Source organism: Olea europaea, chromosome 2 (genome assembly GCF_002742605.1).
Source record: "Olea europaea var. sylvestris chromosome 2, O_europaea_v1, whole genome shotgun sequence".
In the NCBI taxonomy this organism is placed as follows: Eukaryota; Viridiplantae; Streptophyta; class Magnoliopsida; order Lamiales; family Oleaceae; genus Olea; species Olea europaea.
Genome location: NC_036238.1, coordinates 22,559,137 through 22,580,326, shown reverse-complemented (window position 1 = coordinate 22,580,326; position 21,190 = coordinate 22,559,137). Strand labels below are relative to the sequence as shown.

Below are 21,190 nucleotides of genomic sequence, written 5' to 3'. Positions count from 1 at the left end.
GACAAATGTTTGATTTATATGATTTGAATGTTTCCATAATTATTTGGCCAATTATTATGTGATTGTAGATGATTTATTCTTTGCATTCGAAAGAAGGGGAATAAATTCGATAGAATATAAATCGACATAGGGTTCGATAGGGGATGGAAACTTACCTCTATGCTTTATGCAATTCATGAAAATGTTCATAAAAAGTCATGCATTCCTATACATTGCATCATCCATAGAAATATAGGCTGGTGGTGTGTAAGAGTAGAATCAATATATATCGAGAGAGTGTGTTGGATAATTTAGGAACATTGAATTGGCATTTTGTTCATCAATTCGTTGAATTTGTGAAATATTAGGGTTTTTAATAATCAATTGGGGATTCAAGTTCTTAATGATTTCATTTCAATTCATTTCAATACAATAATTCAAAAATTGCGTATTTACATTTCAGTTGCGTATTTATTTCATTAGATTAGTGAAATTTTGAAATTAGGGTTTCCAATTTTGCAATTAGGGTTTCGAATTGGGGATTTCTCCCAAAATTAGGGTTTTCATATTTAAACCAAATTTTCATTCAATTAGATTCGGTTAAGGTCACATTAGTTTAATTAGAGCTAATTTAATCCTCGTGGGAACGATACTTGGACTCATAGTCCACTTTACTACTTGTTAGCGAACCGTACACTTGCGGTGGGTTTTAAATCGAAAGAAAATAATTTTGCGAACACATACCCAATTAATATTATATGTTCAATTGGATAGTAAACAACATCATCATATTCAAGACTTATTGAATAAAATTTCAAATATATTCTTCGTCCTTTGGCAAATTTGGATACTTCTTTTATGAATATATCATCAAATTTTGAGATTTCAATCAAATTTTTTTCTGGATATATTAAATCCATAAATCCATAGTCTGCCATAATCTTTATAAACGAAGGGTCTCCTCCTTTCATGACTGTTATTTTGGGATAAACATTATTTCTCGGAGAGATAAAATATAAATCACTTATATTATTTCTTAAGCAATTATGACTATTTTAGCATACTCTTCTTCTTTTGGATCAAAAGGGATTGTATCATCCTAGTCTATGATGCTGATAGTTTTGGAATCTCGTTTATCTCCATGTATGAAATGGAATCTCCTTTTTTATCAATTAGTATGGTGTCACGTCTGGGTCTACTGCTACTTCCAGCTGTCCATGTTTGGTATTGATTTGGAAAACTCATTTCTGAACTCTTTGGTATATCTGTCTCAAATAGTATTTCTTTTAGTTGTACTGCAATAGTATCAACTTGATTTTTGAGTTCTATGGCCTCTTTATGATGCTCAGTAGTGATATTCAACAATATTTTTATATTTGAGTTGAACATCTCTGAAATCTGTGTTACTCTAGTATTTATGTCTTCAGATTCTTTTTTAAGAAAATCTATTCTTTTTTTGTATATGTAGGATGGATTGGTACAGTTCCATGACCGTGGCTTTATCCATTAGCAAATTCTATGTTTCTGCTGAGAAAACCTGAAAGAAAATTATTAACTCCTTTAATATGAACTATATCAAAATTATAAAATGCTAATTAAGCTTGTCATCTATGGAGCTTTCTGTATTGAGGTTCTGATGGTAGTTTATTCATGACTAATCTTGTAACTTGAGAATTATCAGTCTCAGCAGTAAATTTTTTGGATAATGAGAATAATGAGAACTTTTTTACTCCTATAATAATTGTTAGGAATTCTTTCTCATGAGTAGTATAATTTATTTCTGCTTGATTGAAAGTTACAAATCTCATTTAAATCTTTTTTTAATATTGTTGCCCAGTATTTATCTAAGGCATCAGTGTTAACAATCAAATTATTTTTTTCATCTGGTAATCTTAATTTTAGTAAATTTTTACATTCTTCTTTTAATGATTTAACTATTTTTGTATGTTTTTCATTCCATCCTTTAGTATTTGTTTTTCTAAATAAAATTTGTATTTTATGTATTTTCTCAGAAAATTTTTTAATAAATCCTTCTGCATAATTTAATCATCCCAAAAATTTTTGTAATTGTTCTTTAGATTCTAAATTATTTGGAAAACTTTCTATTTTCTTAGATATATGAGTTTGCAGTTTTATTTTTCTTTTATCTATTGATAATCCAATAAAATCTATCTCTTGTTTTTCTATTATAGATTTCTTTTTAGAAAGTACAATTTATTATTTTTTACATTCATTTATGAATTGAATTAAATGATTGCTATATTATTCTTTACTATATAACATATTAGTATGTCATCTATATAAACAATTAGAAATTCATTAAACTTTTTAAATATATTACCCATTTTTCTTTGATATATTTGTGGTGCATTTTTAATCTAAATGGTATTAATAACCATTCATATTTTCCTTAGGGTGTACTAAATGCAGTATATTGTATACTATTTTCTTCCATTTTTACTTGCCAAAATCTTGATTTACAATCAAATTTAGAATATTGCAAGGTTTATTAAAACTTTTTTATTAGGTAAAAAATATCCATCAAATTTAGTATATTTATTTAATTATTTATAATATATAATCATTCTAATTTTTCCTCTAACATGTTCTGAATGTTTCATAACCATAAAAGCTGGACTACTATAAGGTTCATTACTATGTCTAATAAGTTTTCGTTCTAATAATTCTTTTATCTGATTTTTAAATTCTTGTGTATCTTCTATAGTATACATGATTGGTCTAACTTTTATTATAACATTTTATGTTAATTCTATTTTGGTTTTAGGATGATGTGGTTTCCAAAATAATAATGAATTTTTTCATAAACTTTTTCTAATTGTTCAATAATTTTTTCTATACTCATTTCTATTCCAATTTTTAGAACTTTTTGTATACAATATTCTTTTATTTTTTATTTCATTATATATAATCGATTTTTCTCTCATTTATCACCATGTTGAGCTGGCTGAACTCTATAAGGTTTAAATTTTTTTGAAATTTTTAATAAGAGTTTACAAGGTTTTTGTATCATTATCATATAATTATTTTGTTTATAATATTAAAATTGTTGTATAAAATCATTTTCTAATAATATATCACATTCTAATTTATCATATTTATATATTTTATTTACTGTAACTTGTATACTTCCAAGAATTATATTTACTTTATCAACACTATTAATTATTTAAGTGTTTTCTCCTGGACTCCAATTATTTTTATATTACTATTACTATTCCATGACTTTATCAAAAAAAATTTAAATATTGTTATATTACTTCTTGTATCTATTAAAGCACAAATTGTTATGTTTATTTCTACAATAATAACTTGTATACATATAGCTAATGAAAAACTTATCTGATTATTCATTTAGTTCTTTTTACACAATATAGTTTGTCCATTATGAACTATATATAATTCTTCTCTTTTTATACTATAATCTTCTAATCTATTTAGAAAACTCATTCCTAAAAGTATATGAGGGTTTATGTACATACTTTTATTTATATAACAAAAATACTAAAAGATTTGTTCCTCCTATTTTTATTAGTACATTGATTTCCAAATCTGTAATATGTACCGTCCATCAAAATCTACATACTTGTATGGTTCAGTTTTATGAGTTATTAAACCTTTATTTTTTATTAAAGCTATATGACATTCAATAACTCCTGTGTCTATTAATATATTTGGTCAATTTATATGTTCTCTTTCTCTTTTCATATTTCCAACATTCCTATATAGTTTTACTTCTTTTATATTATTAATTATTCTAACTTATTTTTATTATATATCCTAAGACTTTTTGATTTTTTAATTAATTTTTCATCTTTAAATTTTATATTATTAGAACATTCTCTTTCATTTAATTCTGTTATTTCATATTTATTTTTTGTTATGCTTAATTCATAGTCTTCTGGAATTAAACTTATTTGTTTATTTGGTTCGATTATTTTGCTAATATCCTTACATTCTTTATATATTTCAATAAATGGTTTATTTGAATAAATATTTCCATAATTAGAATTGGTAAATGTGTATAAAACTCTATACTCTATAGTCATAATTTGATAACCTGGTTGCATAATATCGTCTCTATGTAGCTTAAAGTATAGTCCTAAAATTTCATTGAAATTTCTATCTTTTAATGAACCACAATATTTTGAGTAGCATGCAAACATTATTTTTTGATATGCCAGATTTCATTCTATTGTTCTCAAATGATTATCTTTTAAATTTATTATTCTTCTAGTATATAAGGTTACAGTTAAGGGTGAATCTATCACTTTTCTAAATAATGATTTAAACATTATTTGTATTCCTGCTAAATAAACATATTGGATTTTTTCACTTTGTTTTTTTTTATTGATCTTTGTTAATAATCACTACAACATATCAAGTCTTTTATAGCTTTCGAAAAATGCTATCTATCATGTTTTATAGCATTTTCCCAAATGCTATTGTAGGTGATGTTATTAAAAGTCATACCTCTATTATAACGTTTTATAAATGCTATTATAAAGTGTTATAAAAACTTTTACATGGCGTTTTATTATTGTCATGATTTTAATATTTATAGCATTCTTTTCGTGTAATCTTTTTTTATTTGATAGCATTTTTTTTTTTGGCATAATTTTAGCTTTAATAGCATTTTTTAATCGTCATGTTATGTCTTCTATAACATTCTTTTTCATCATAATTTTTAATATTTATAGCATTTTTTGAATATGATTTATTATTTTTAATAACATTTTTTGAATGTAATGTATACATATTACATAGCATTTCTAATTCCTTAATTATCAAATGTAAATATTCAATACTAAAAACACGAACAACAATAATGAGACCAATAATAAATTCCAAAACATTCATCAATATTGTCTTGCAGAAATACACAAGTGTGGCTATTCAATAGAGAAATCTAATTATGTTTTGTCTTTATATCAAATACTAATTGCAATATATGCTTGAAAAGACAATAAACAAAATTAAATTAGAATCATCTCATTCAAGTTATTCAACATGAAATTTCTTGAACTCTTGCAACAAGTTTGGAGAAGGCATCCGTCAAAACATCTTTTGCAATGCAAGAGCTTGGAAATCATTCATAACTCGTCACAGATAACCAGAAAACTTGAATGAACAAATGTTTTTGTGTATGCAAGATCCCATTGCTCTCTAGCTTCACTCAACCACTTAAGTGCTCTCTCAATGTCGTGTATGTAGTAACATCAGTCAAGCACTTGCTTTACTACATAATCAAACACTTCATAAGCATCGACCAATGAATTTTGTTTAAGTTCAATATCACACTCTCTGGTTCTGATTAACGATTTTTCATTCAGTTTGCAACCTGTGAAACTGAAGAAGAGAAGCAGGCAAAGCACCTGTGAACTATATCTTGAACTCAAATTTACCATTTTCTCTCATCAAGGAATCTTAAAGAAATTCTTGAAGATGACAAAAACCAAATAGGACCAATTAATTTCAATATTTTCTTATGCAGACAAGCTGCTTAATACGTGAGACTGGTACCCTTCTTTCTTGAATCGTGAATGAAAACACAAGATTGTTGAGGGGGTAACAAAAATTGCATAGCACCATAGATACAAAACTCAAAAATACATAATATAAGATTCTTCGGATAAGCTACTTGATCATCCTTAATATGAACAAAACGGGAAAGTATGATATGTACCAATAGAAGACATAATCTACTACATAATGGAATGAGCTTCACGTTCTGTGCATGTTGTTAGAGATTAAGTAAAGGACATGATAATAACTTAAATAAACTTGTTACATACAAATGATCAACCAAGGATGTTAGATGATTTGGAGCATACATACATAAGAATGCTTATTTCTGCTTATAGATTTATATCAAGTTATACATAATCAAAAAGATGGAAAAGTTTTTTTCCCAGAAGTTTGACTCACCATAATCAATATTCCTTTTTCATCTGCTGTGAAAAATCATTGGATTGCAATCGAATCCCACACCAATAACCATTCTCTCAAATATTAACAGAACCTAAATTGCACACTCGTGCAATACATTAAAGAAATTGAGTTAAATGATTGAGATTGGATGCTAACCCACATCACGAAGAGGAAAATCAAGGAATGCATGCTACACACTTTTAAGTGAAAACTCCTAGAAAGTTGGGGGAAAAATAAAGGTTGGACTCAAAATCAGAAACTAAATGTACGCTACACACAAATGCAAAATTTATAAAGAAATTAAACCCAATTGGAGAAGTGAGAACAACTGAGCAATAAAAGAAATTTTCTTCCTTTTTAAAAAAAAAAATATATTTATACAAACAATCCAAAATTCCTATTTCACAATTAAATCACTGCACAATAAGAAATCGACGGCTTACAGAAAAGATTCAAAACCCTTCTGCAATCCGTTAGCAAGAGGTGAGCAATCTGTTAACTCTTCTTGCAATCTTCACGGTGAATGAAAACCTAATTCCCACAATTAGGATTTTTTAATTATTTTTATTTTTATTTTTATTTTTTGCCAAGGACGAAGGAAATGACAATCACAGGAACAGTAATAAATTGGGCAAACCTTGAAGATGACTTGTAGGACTCAAATATGCTAAACTTTGAGCAAGCATTTAGAAAAATGCCCAAAATCTGATGAAATTAGAGAGTTTTATCTACGAGAGGCAATGGATTTCATGCTACAGCAGAGAGAGATAAAGGAAAAGAAAGGGTTAAAACGATGGGAGGTGGGGGTGTGTGTGAAATATTGGACGGACGAGTTAATTATAAGCAGTTCAATAAAGTATAACATTTATTTAACTAATAGCATTTAAAAAAAGAATGCTATGATTAAATGTTATAAAAAGTAGAAGATGTTGTCGTGAATTCTCCAACCATATTTTTTGTTAAAAGATTTAATTTATGTTTTCCATATGTTGTTCTTAGATCTATGATTTTTTCTATTTTGTGATATTCATTTATTGCTATCCTTTATCTTTTCCAAATTCTATTTAAGACTTCTCATTTTTCTATTTTTAAATCTAAAGATAATTTTCGCATTTTCTTAAATTTATTATTATCAAATGTAACTTTTAATCGATAACCTTCTATTCCTTCATATTTTTGTATATTTATATTATTATTTTTTATTTCCTCTATTTCCTTATTCAGATTCAGATTCATCTGTTTTACTTATATATACTTCTCGATTATAATATTCTTCAATATTTGATATTTCACTCAATTTATCTTTTATTTCTAAGTATTCTTTTTGCAAAATTTTAACTTTCTTTTTATCACAATCATGGCTTATATGACATATTCCCCCACAATTTCAGCATTTACATTGACTTTTATTTTACTTATAACTTTTATTTTTCTGTTGACCATATGAGGTAATTTTTCTTTTATAATATATTCTTCTATGTTTTATATATTTTTTATTAAAATTTCTAAATTTTTTAAACTTTTATTTTTTTTATTTTCTTTTATTAACTTTTCTTTCAGGATTACATTCCTATTGTATAGGGTTTTCCATAACTTCACAATATATTCTAGTTAATTTTTCTGATTTTTTCAATAATTGTCTTTGTTGACATATATATGCAAGTTTTTCAAATAAAAATTTTATTCTTAAACCTAAAGTTCTAGGTATTACAATATTATCTCTGACATATTTTTCAAATTCTATTTTAAAATATATTTCTCATGAACCTGATAACTTATTATAATACATATCTTGATATACTTCTTGATTTTCATTATTATAAAATTGAGTATAATAATAATTTCTGAATTCACAAATATATTCTTTAATTTTACACATATCACATATTGTTAAATTTATTAATTTAATTCTAGCATTATCTTTTTCTCTTATTGCTTCTCCTTCAACATTTCTTATCCAATTTTCTCTTAAAAATTCATCTGAAATATATTTTACTAACTTCTCTATACCTTGTCTATCTGATTTTATTATTTCTATTTGTACATTTCTTTTTATTAATGTTTTTGTACAATTATTTATTCATTCCCACCAATTTCTAACATCTTCTTCAAATTATATTATTAAGAAATCTATTCTTCTTTCAATACTTTTCCATGTGTCATCTTTGTTATATAAAAAGAATAATATCATTGAATCTGCCCAAATTAATAAGGTTTTTTAATATCTATTTTACAATTTAAATATAATTTTGTTTCTCCATGATTAATAGGTTTATCATAATTATCATTTAACTCAAACATGTCTCTATATTTATTTCCTTTGAGTGGTTGTCTATCTCTTACTTTATCATAAAATTGTCTATATGGTTCGTTATATATAGGTGCACAACTTTCATCTGATTCTTACAATTCTTATTTAGAGGTTCCTATTGGATTATGTTCTCCTCTAGTATTCATTAAAATTTGGTATTCACTTATATCACTTAAACTTAATTGGTCAAAATTTTCTATAAGTAAATCTAATTCCTTATTCATCTTTATTTTCTTAATTTTCCTAACATTTTTTTCTCTAGATTCTTCTTCTTCCAATATTTTAGATAATATATTCTTTCCAAATTCATTATCTATACTTTCTGTTTCTAATACTATATTTTCTTTTTCAATATGTTTATTTTCTATTCGGGTCATTTTTTCTTCTATAAATTTTTTTATCTATTTTCTTTTCTTTATTTTTATTATTTTCTTTTACTTCTCTAATTTCAATTTTTAATATATTTATATTGTTTCTTGTTTCATTTACTTCATTTCTTAAATCTTGTACATCATTTATTACCATTTTTATTAATGACTTTAATTCTTCTATATATTCACTTATTGACATATTGAATCTTTCGAATCATCTTTCTAACATATAAGCTAATTTGCATCTTTTATCTTCTTTTTTATCTATTATTATTCCAAATCTTCTATTAGTTATATCTTTATTTACTAATTCTTCTTTTATTAAATTAAAATATTTACTCTCAAGTCATAATCTTTCACATTTTAATTTTTTTAATTGTCTTTTATTTGATATTCTTCTTTCTTCGGGTATTAACATTATATCTTGTATTTTTTTCCATTTTTTATAAGTAATCTATTCAATTTCAAATTTGTATTATTACTTGCACTCATAATTTTCTTTATAATATAAATTACTTTCTTCATCTTTATATACTTTAACAAATTTTTCATATATATATTTATCCTTTATTGATCCTATTGTTAATTTTTCTAATATTTGTTCTTTTATTTCTTTGGGTAGTTCTTTAATTATTGTTAATGTCATTATTTTTAATTTATTATGAATAGTTTTTAAAAATATATAACTTCCTCTTTCTTCTTCTAAATGCCAATAATTATTTATTTTTCTTATTTTAATTTCCACGATCTCTATGGCTCTGACACCAATTAGGGAGGTGCTACTTTAGGCGAACAAAAATCAAATAAATCTGTAAACAATAAATCTATCAAAATTCAAGTAATATTTAATTTTAAGGATTAAAATGTAAGATTTCTATATTATAGTGACTTGTTATGCAATATTCAAAAGGAGGGGTATTTTAGGTATTTTAATTTGATAAATTGGTTAAAGGTCATTTTGAAAAAATTGCCTCTTTGTTTAGGTCATTTCCATGTATTTCCCATCCAACAACTCAATTATTAAATCTGACGACATGGTTTCGACAATTACATGTATAGTGCCAACCGTTCAAGGCTTTGTTAGGGTCCGTTTGATTGTAAGAATGAAATTTATGTGGAAAGAAAACGAATTTCAAGGAATTGAATTGTTTAAAACCTTTTTTATTGAGAATTGTCAATTAAATGTATTTTATTAGTATAATTTTTCACTTAAAAAATATTAAAATTTTGGATCTTTTGATGTTCGTTTGACTTTGTTTTTTATAAAAATTGTCAATTAAATTGATAGAATTTGTTTCAATTGAAAAAAAAAAAATAATAAAAATAATAATAAAATAGAGCCCTGAAAAACCAAAAACATCCAAATCCACGGGAAAACCAATTCCTCAAAAAGGTGGAAAAAAAGAGGTCACGTGACCAATTGCCAAGAAAAATTTGGCAATCAAACATGCAAAAAGGTGGAAAATGGAATTCAACTTCCTACTTTTATGGAAAATTTGTGCAATCAAACAGGGCCTAGTATTTTTAGGATAGAACAAATCGTTAAAGTTGTTTGTTTGTCTTATACATATTGCATGTTTGATCGAATTTAAAAAATAAAAAATATTTAGCTCACTTATTAATAGAGTTAAACTCTAAAATTATTAAAAGAACGTCACAATACTTATATCTCATTCGTGCGTTGCTTTGTTATCATTTAGGAGTTATGTTTGGTTGTGTAATTGTATAATTTTTTGTCATACATCAAGAAGTAAAACATGTTGGTATATATACTACCATGATAAGTTTAATTTATACACTTGTCTATGTCCAAAACTTTCGTTATTGTTCCGAGTGTTTAGAGTTTAGGTTCATTTTCGTAATTTTAGGACAAATCCTTAAATTTAAGTCATATTGATGAAATCGGCAAGAAAATGAGATGAACTCGATGTTTTGAAGTAAAGATCAAAAGTCGACCATCGAAAGACAGGAAAGAAAAGAAAATCAAGAAGGATTATTCAGTACCTATTTAAGAGATTCAATGATAAAAAAATTTCTTATATCATGCATTATATTCCAGTGATATCATCCTATCTTTATTTGTGTTTTTGTAGATTTGCCGGGTTGATTTTAACCAGACCGTGTAAAAATTATTTGACTAAGAAGACTTGTCTCTGTCTAAGGTGGGCCCAATGGGTCCGAGTGTTGTTCCAACTCTTAAAGGTATAAATAAAATAAGTTATCCAACTTTATCTTAAACAAATTCTTGTTAATCACATACTAGTGCATTGCACATGCGTCGCACGTGTAATCTCTAATTATTCTTTTAGTTACGTTTATGAATTTTTCTTGTTGGTTCTGAAATTGTATACATTTATATCATATATCATAATGTAAGAACAAACTCTATGAAACGTATTTGAATTATGGCTTTCTAGTTAGTTTTTGAAATAATTAAGACTATTAATCTGATGTAACAAAGAAAGTACATACTTTGTGAAGGGTTCTGTCTGAATTACGATCTATTGCACAATTAATATCGTCCTACTCATATATTTGTGTAATTCAATATAATACCGTCTTACTCATTTAAAATAACAATAATTTTAAATTTTTAAAAGTTCAAAATATTTGGAAGTAAGTCTGTAACTAAAGGTGGATTTCACATTGAATATTGTCCTACTCTTTATAATATTGTCTTACTCAAGTGCATTTGCTAAATGTGGCTCAGGCCTTAAGATTTCAACCTGGTTTTTCTTTATTTTATTGGAATGAATTCATACTTATACCCACTTATTTAATTTAATAAATAGAATTCCCACACATCTTTTACAAAATAAAACACCCTTTGAGATTTTATTTCACACCAAACCAATTTATTTATATCTTAGGATTTTTGGGTATCTTTGCTTCGCATCCACCTTAGTCCATGGGAAAAAAAGAAAATTGACCCTAGAGGGTGCAAATGCATTTTCTTAGGATACCCCTTTGGACTTAAAGGATATAGAGTCGTGGACTTACAAACAAAAAATATTTTTATATCTAGAGATGTTTTGTTCCATGAAACATTTTTTTCCTCGTAAGCAAGTGCATTCGACGAGATCTGAAAATTTTAAACCCATCAGTTTTTGTTTTTACGAGACCACTCCCTGACATCGTTATGTATACCATCTCTCTTGACTCCTCACCATTTCCAGATCCTGCATCATGTCTACCCGCGACACGCTCACTTGACCATACCATACCATCCACCTCTACGCCTATGGACTCTCCCCCTACACTATCATCTAATAATCCTCCTTCACCTCCTGTCCTCCGCAAGTATACTGTGGTAAACATGCTAACACGATAAAAACTGTGAATCCTATAAAATATGTAATTAAAATTAATTAAGCCACATTCTTTTTGAAGAATGTATTTTGAAATAGTAGATTATTGGAGAATGTGTTGCTAAAAAAAAAAGAAATTTTTTTATTTGCGTGTAATATTATTTCAATGTAGAATCTGTGATTGAAAAGAAAATAGAAAAAAAAAAATATTTTAGAAAAAATGGGAATCAAACACCCCTTTAAATTTTTATCAAAATTTCAAGCTACGCCAAATAGAGGAGCTAAGGTGAAGCTCTCGCTAAAGTCCAATCACTGATCCTTCTGAATATATAAAGTGAAAATTATCAAAATAGTCAATTTTTGACTTTGCATTTACAAAAATGTCACTTTTTTTAGGCATTGCAAGAATGTCAATTTTTGACATATTTGCCCCCTCTAGATAATTTGAAATACCCTATATGTCTTAATTAAATGAGATTTGACCAACGGCAAAAATTGTACCAAAATTTTTTTTTGGTACTGTTCGTAGCAGTGGGGGCTTTTTTGTAAGGCGCACAGAAACTTTTCTCTTCCTCTTCCATTTACCCTCCCCCCCCCCCCCCACTTTCATTCTTCTCGCGATCTTGTGTCTTCCTTTTAGGTTTTTACTTTTCATTCTTCTTCTTCTCACTCACAACTCATAAATCTGTCTTTCGAGTCGAGAATTTATGCAATTCTCTTCAGCACAATCCTTTTCTTATTCTAGTGCATAAATCTATTTTTGTTTTCTTGTTCGAATGTCTTCGTTGGACTGATGGTGTATTCTGAACGACGTTAACATGATCTACGTTTCTACGAAAGCAATCAACAATTTATACGGTAAGATCTATGCTTTGTATGTTATCAATGGTCTCAATCTCGATTGCGATATTTCTTCTTCTTGTTGAGTTATTCTCGTTCATTTTTGTGATATGTTCTTCTTGTTTGTGAAGAGGTGTTTTCGGTTTATGTGTGTTTTTTATTATTCGGTGTTCTATTGATTTATAATTTATTTTGGTTTTATTTGCTTTCAAATAATTTTTTTTCACTCTTCTGTAACGAAACTATGATCTATTCTAGCTTTTTTTTTTCCTTCCTTCGCAAGATTTGTATTTTGTTTGTTTTGAACAGGCTTAGTCTCGGTTGCTATCTCTCTTCTTGTTGTTGAGTTATTTTTGTTCTTTTTCATGATGTGTTCTTGTTTGTGAATGGGTATTTTCGATTTATGTGTGTCTTCTTAGTTTTGGGGGTTTTGTTGACTTTTAATATATTTTAGTTTTATTAAGTTTCAAATTATTGTTTCCAATTTCATTTAACGAAAAGATGGACTATTATTCTTGTATTTGACTTTTTTTTTTTCAATACAGTCATGGATGCGTGTCTTCTAAACGTGAATTGGGTGTTTACATATGGAGTTGAAAATCATCCTATAACTGTATATTAATGGAGCCAGAAGCGTTCGGAACTAAACCTACCGCTAGAAAGAAAACTAATTTATGCATGTTTGTTTTTTGCAATAATTATTATTTTTTTGGGATGCACATTGTTTGAGTTTAATCTACATCCAAGCATGTAAATATGGCATCCCAGATTCACATATATGTCCAAATAGTTTTTGAATATTTTTTTCCATTCTTTTTTCTATACTTATGATCAAATTTTCTTATTTGATTTTCAGTTTATAACGAGCCCTAACTAATTTCCCAAAGGGTACTGAGAAGCAGTTCAAAATTGGAGTTATGAAGAGTAGTTGTCAAAAAATTATGGGGGAATTTGAGGAGAAATAGAGTCCGGCAGCAGGTATTTTAATTTTCTTTTTGTCTTTATAAGCAATATGATTTTCCATATATTTTAAACTTTTTGTATCCATAAGTTAAAGAATTTTTTAAGACACGGATGTTGTATGAAAATAAAATGGAGATATGGACCTCTTTTTTGTATTTGTTGTGCAATGTGAAAAAGTAACGCAAAGTCATGTTGAAGTGGTCATTAGGGTTTAGAGTGTTGTGTATATATTTTTTTATTCCTTCAACTATTGTCGTCAATATGGGATTTTTTATTTAGTCTATGATTTTAGTTAATTTTTTTCTTTCTTTCACAAAATCAAACATAAAATGCTTAAGGTCTGTTCTTTTGATGATACTCTTTTTTTCTTTTCTTTTTTTTTTTCCCATTTTTTTGTTCGATCTTTGTAGAAGCCGAACTCAAGATACATAAAGTTATGTTCAAGGGGTGGTTAGGATTTGTGATGTTATATATATGTTTTTCGATTTTCTCATACATGGTGTTGAATACGAAATTTGTTGTTCAATCTACGATTTCTATTTATTTATTTATTTTCAATCTTTTGGTGTTTAGTTTTAGATTTTCCACTTTTTTCTTTGTTTTTATGAGATGAAGACTAAGGTGAAAAATGGTTTCCGAACTTATAAACTAGGATTTGTTGTGTTGTTTATGATGGATTCAATATGCTATTTTGTTAATTAGATGGGTTACATGAGTTTGGTTGAAGTATGTGCTTTTGTATTGAAGTGTGTGCTTTTAAGTGTGGAACTTTTTGATTTTCAACCATAGGTGTACTCCATCATTTATTTATTTTATGTACTTAAATTATGTTCATTTCATGTTTTTCTTGTGTCTTGGGTTCTAATTTATTACTTTTTTCCCGAGTTGTGTGAAACTCTAACAGCAGAACATAACATTAGCAATACAATTTAGGAGTGCTAAACACGGGTATGTCAACTTTATAATTGGTTTCTTCGAAAGTTACAATTTTAAAGATAAATGGTGATGTTTGCAGATTTTTATTTTTTATTTTTAAATTTTAGATTCTAATGTTCTGTATGTTTTAACTAAACATTGTGTCTTTATTATTTTAATTTATGTAGTGCTCTATATACATATTTTTTCTTGCAATGAGGCATTCAACGAATCGATTAAGGTTTGTTTAACAAACACTGAACATTGATTCCTTTGAACAGGTTTATGTATGAGCATTGTAAATATAGATGTAATTTGTGGGTTTCTTTATGTATGACTCTGACATGTAAATACCCTAAAAGATATTGGGTTGTGTTTGTCCAAGCATAAAATACAGTGTTATTTTTAATAATAGGTTTCTTTAGTAGTGTAGTTCTAGATTTGTATGCATCATGACGTGGGATTTTGTGGCTAATACTCCTTCAAATGTTTTTTTCTTCATATACATAAATGTAATCTAAAGCCAAATATGGTGTTCATATTATTATTTGTTAATTGATGTGGGTTTTTGTAACCTATGTTGGTAGATATAGATTTGGGTGGTTCTCAAGTTGATATATTTTTTGTAACTAATATCAATGGATGTTCATAATGATTTTTCGTATTTTTTTTTTAGATTGCGCAATCAATTTGAAGACCGACGATTTTTATTTCTTTCTTTTGTGTTTGACTTTCTCAGTGGCTCTGTTCGGATTGTATATTTATAGGTAGTTTATATTTTTCTATTTTTTGTGCATTTTGTTTTGGAGTTTTCAAATTTTCTTATTCATTAGCTAGAAACGTACAAAAATATATAGTAAATTGAAAGGCTTGAGAATGTGCGAGATGTGCGATATTTTTTTATATAGAGTCCGAGGAATGTGAAGCTGCATAATTAGCACATATGGCCTCTTTAGAAAAAAATACACATATCATTTTCGATATTTTGTTCCTCCAAACCTAAAGACCCTGTGGTGTCTTTATAATATATACTTTCTACATGTGGATGAGTCTTTGTTTGGCAGGGTTGTGATAATTTCAACCTTTTTACTTTATAATATGGAACCTTATTGGTTGGTAGACAGTGCATTCCTGCAATGTACTGACATGTGAATGTGATTGTTTTGATCATCATATTTTGAGTTGCCTGTTCCTTGTTCTAACATATGTATATAGTATTGCAATATAAAAGAAGAATTGTCATAGAGATTAAGCTCTAGACTTGGTTACTTTTGCATAATCCTTTTTGACTCTTGAAAAGATGCTCGCTCGTGATTCACTAATCCTTGATGTTTATTTTATTGCATGTATGAACATCTTTCATTTTTGTTGTATTGCATTGATGCCAATTTTGAACTAGATGATACCGTTTACAACTCTTTCGCTATAATAGTCATAAGTTAAAATATTCCTTCGTTGAGGTAGATTGGTCAGGTTTTAGTTTATCATAATCGCAGGTTCCAAATAGAGCTACTAGCCATTACCTTCTCGTCAGACTTGCAATTTCCCTGAACAAGTAAATTAAACTACTTTTTGCTTTTGTCATTTATTCAACGATGCAAGAAGTTTAATGTACAAAAGTTCATCCATTTCTCTTTGTGCTGTATGATCATTACTAGAGTCAAAATAAATAAATTTTATTCAAATGGAAATTAGAATTCTGCAATGAATATAAGTTATAAATTTTTGTCTCTTCACATACTTTACTTGAAAAAGTTCTCCTTTGACTGGAACATAATTTATGGTTTTGAATACATCATTCTTTCACTGTTGTTACCTCAAAATATTTAGCAACATTTACTTAAATTTGATGTAACTAATGTTTAACACAATAATATATATACACACACACACACATTTAAGTTTCATTTTGGAGTTTGTATGTATATATTCCTGTAATGAATTCTGTGTTTTGATATTATGGGATGCATTCGGCAAAGGAGGTGGAGCAGGATTAATAAAAAAAAAAAGTCATTGCAAAATCTATTTCCAACTTCAAACAAGGTAGAACTCACAAATTCGAAACATCTTGTTGCTGGGCTTTTGTTTGTATTAAACAGAAGACATGAATGTCGAAACATTTTGTGCTTGTGTAATTTTATATCCCTCTTGTGAAATTTTATTTCCACGGAATTTCAATGGTGGACGACGTACATACGTGAAAATTTTTGGTGCAGCCAATTCCTGCGACTGCAAAAGTCGATTTTCTATTGTACGTTATGAAGAGGATTTGGTTTTCTATGATTTCGTTTCGTTGAATATAGACTATCTCATGGTAGGATTCGGTTGCTTAATTTGATGGGATGCTTATGATGAATTAATAGTTATTTTATTTCATTTCATTGATTGTCTTAAGTATTGTTGAGCTAAAGAAGCTGTATAAAATGGAGTCATTGATTGTTTTAAGTATTCCCCTTATTACTGAGGTGTATGATACTGTGTCCTACATACTGTGACCGCTAACATTGTTTCGTTGAAATGACTTACACACATGTCCTTCACTGTCTTATATTGGGTCTCCATTTATGGTCACTTATTTGAATTTGTTTCCTATTTCTGGGAATAAGTACGCTAACTTGAATGGCTACAAATTCGTCGGTTGTTTTGATTTTTTCCGTATCTTCTACTTCTATGTTAGTAGTGATCATCATAGTGTTGCTAACTTTTCTCAACCCTCTTGCATGCGAATAATGTTTAGGGGAACAATTATTGATGTGTGTTTCTAATTTCGATGGTCTGATCATCGTCCGGACACGTCCAATATCCATTCTATTCCAAGCCTCCCATTTGTACATACCAGGTGAGGATTCTAACAGTTTCTTTAATTTTCAAGTGGGTTAGACATATGGTGTGTTTTTACATGTCACTTACGTTACAACCTATATGATGACATATGCATAAATACGATTGCCTATCTTTCCAGTTTCTAGCATGCATGTGTGTCTGTGTGCCTTCACACATCCAGAGGGTTTTACTTCTCAAACATACTTCTATGTGGCAGTACATGATATGTTGAACTTGCACCCCTTAGCATGCATTCCAACTCTTAGTGAACTGTCGACCTTGATACTCGACCTTCTGTTTTTCTCGACAGTTACCCTATCATCCCTGTTTGGACATCAACCGTCGATATCGATAGATCTGCACAGACAGTTTGTCGATACTGACGTTTGATCTCTGTACTTTTCGACAGTTTACTATTTCCATGCATGATGTCGCTTCATTATACCGTTAGATATTATACAACATTGTTTATGTTTATAATCTAATCCCCTGGGTTTTGTCAATGCACTTTGCAGGGCATATGGAGTTTGAATTCATGATTCTGGAAGATGCACGGTTGCGGGCCCACATTTTTCAACAAAGCAACCTGAAGTACGTTAAGACCGTGATGGACCATTTTGACGAGCGACAACGCGAGGACTTTCGCAACTCCCCCCTCGGGTATCTGGCTGAGGTTCCAGACATTCAATTCTCCGCCTAGCTAATCCTACAGCTAGTGTTCAGAAGCTTCCGCACTGAAAAGGTGAACGAGTTTTGGTTTAATGTGCAAGGCCACCTGATGAGATTCAATCTACAAGAGTAGCTCTTGTGACGAGGTTAAGATGCAGTCTATTCCCGGAGGGTGATGATTTCGATTAATTGATTGAGAGGAAGAGGTTGAAAGAGAGGTACTTTAAGTCCAATGACAAGATTTCTTTGGCACAACTACAATCTACTGTTGCCCGACCGTCGACGACCCTAGCTGATCGCTACAAGCTAGGGCTGGTTCTAATTGTTAAAGGAGTTTTCAATGCTTCGGATAATAATGTCGGTATCCATTTGTCAACACTATCAATTGTTGACGACCTGGACTTCTTTTTTGCCTACCCTTGGGGTAGAGTCGGATATAGGCTATTGTTGCACAGGTTCCAGGGTAGCTTCACAAGAAAATTACATGCACGGTGCACGGCTTCCCCATTACTATGCAGGTATGCACAGTTCGTAAATTATCCTAGCATGCATGATTTACCCGTCTGGTAACATTGTACGTACAATCTCAATAATTTGAATGTGTTTTTCTTGTTGCAACAGGTTTGGGCCTAGGAGGCAATTTCAGAGATTGGGGAACGCTTCGATCAGTGAGTCGGTGAACGAATGCCACGACTTCTTCACTTGTCCGCACGAAAATAGCCACAGTACCGTACATACGATGCATTTTTCAGGAATATACAGGTATAAATAGAACACGTGTTCATTTCTCCTTAAACATCTCGTGACAATCTCCTATGTTTTCATGTGATTATCATAACTTTATTTTGCAGCTGCATGTGTACGCCACGCTTCGATCCACCGATGCAGAGGTCGAGCAGCCATATTTCTCCACTCTCGTGACGTACGATGATCCCCTGATGCCTGTGCTCGATGACATTGCCAGGACTGTTCTTGCGTCGCAGTTTCGTTCATAGCACGTCGGTAGTGGAGTTGGTGGACAGTCGGGAAGGCAGGATTCGGACGATGGAGTGTTTAGTGAAGGAAGTGGTGACGGTGAGACATCTGGAGATGATGGGATGGGCAGTCAGGAAGTGATCGCGATGGCGATGATAGTGAGGAACATGATGGTGATGACAGTAAGGATACTGGTAAGTCTTCCACGTCTCCGGCGACACCGGTTTCTTCTCCAGTGCGAGGACCTATGACACAGACACGGCCAGTTGGAACATCTGCTTCTAGCTTGATCAGAGGAGAAGTGGAGGAGCTGCTACTGGACCAAAGAATCCTCTTTGAAATGCAACTTTGGACCGTGAAACTTGAAATTCAACAGTACGTGACGTCTGAATGCATAAGACTCCGAGAGTTCATTGTTGTCCTAGTGGCCCCACTTGTCCCTACCACTGCTCTGGGCTCGACGGGCGCCAATGTCGAGATCGATGTTTCAGGTAGTTCACCACAAGGTATGAATCTTACATGTGCATGAATGTTTTGTTTATCACACTTGACCATGGTCCAACCGTGCCCAACGTACTTATTTTTCACCTTTTGTTTCATGTTACAATTGGGATGTAGACGTACATGGACAAGACACGGAGCCGTTGCCCACTCCAATTGACATAGGAGTAGACACAGGACGTTCACAGCCTCTAGGTACGTGGGTTATTTACGAGCAAATTGAAACTTGTTATTGCCTAGACGTTGTATGATGCTTGAGTTGGGAGATGTAATGTACTCTCACTAGATCATTGTTGTTTTCCACAGACGGAGCATACAGTGCTCCATGCACAGACGACGAGGAACTGAACGTCTGCTAGGTATGTGGGTAGTTTATGTACAAATCGAAACATGTTATTTCATGGACTTTGCATGTTCCGAAACTTGACATAACAAATTTACTCATACTATTTTACTGTTGTTTTCAATAGATGGAGCAGACATTGCGTCATGTTCGGATGACGACCACGAGCCGTTGCCCACTCTAATTGACCATCCGCAAGGTATTGCGTCCATTACGAGTACTTTTTGCAATTTTATGTCATGGCATTTGCTTCCTTTGCAACTTCGTGGAACACTATGCATTTACATATGTGTTTTATTAATTAGATGGAGGTGCCACGGAGCCCTCACATGCTACCAAGGTCAGCGAAGCAGAGTTCGATGGTTGCAACATGACGGATGGTGAAGGTAAGTTCATTGCATGCGTTACTAGTGCGTATGATACATTTGCTTAGTGGACAGCCTTTCGGGTAACTCACTCGACCCATTCCATTTTCTCGTAGGTCTTGTAGCTGACGTACCTGTTCCCGCCTCTGTACCAGAAGTAAAAGGCAGAGTTCCTACGACGAGACGACTCTCTGTTCGGCTACGACGTCCCACTCCTTCTACAATGACTCCATACACAAGGGTGAGGGGGAAGAGAATAAAAAAGTAATTGTGAATGAAGTGCAGAGATGATAGGACGTTGGTATTTTTTTTTTATTTTGCCTTGTCATTGGAGGCGTGGAGATGGTGGACGATGTTGATGGAAACAATTATTCACTCGTTTTTATGTTTATTCTAACATTTACGCTTGAATTACTCTTGACATATGTGCTGGAATTTGAGGCGGGCCTAACATTTTGCATTGTCTGTGCATTATGACCATAATCCATGTCTAATTTTGATGACATTTTGTTCTACTGTTACAGGCCGAATAACTTAACCATGTGTTATATTACGTGAACATTACAAACGTAAGTTCATATGATAAGTGTTATTTGTCACACTCATACATTAACTAGCTTGATAATTTTCCTCTTGCAATGTTCAATCTCGTCTCTTCCCATCTATTGTAGTTTGTCTAATGTGTTTCTTCACTTTTGAAATACGTTCTTTGCATTCTTCTAACACTATGTTCTCATTGAAGTTAGCTTTTGAAACATGATCTCTGCATTCTTCTAATTTTTAAAGATGTCCAAGTTTCGACTTGGTTTCTATTTTAATTGTCATCACCACGCATTTAATTGTTTTCCTTGAGTGCTCTTCAGTTTTGAAAGATTTAT

At 30.3% G+C, this 21,190-nt stretch overlaps 1 protein-coding gene across 1 annotated transcript in view; it reads left to right on the top strand.

Annotated features, from left to right (window-relative positions):
* Window positions 1–18,159, top strand: part of LOC111373863 (ethylene-responsive transcription factor ERF017-like) — a 24,416-nt gene extending 6,257 nt beyond the window's left edge. Inside the window, exon 2 of the mRNA XM_022996449.1 lies at window positions 17,975–18,159. Coding sequence (XP_022852217.1) covers window positions 17,975–18,159 — 185 coding nt within the window. The remainder of the gene's footprint in view (window positions 1–17,974) is intronic.
* The last annotated feature ends 3,031 nt before the right edge of the window (window positions 18,160–21,190 follow it).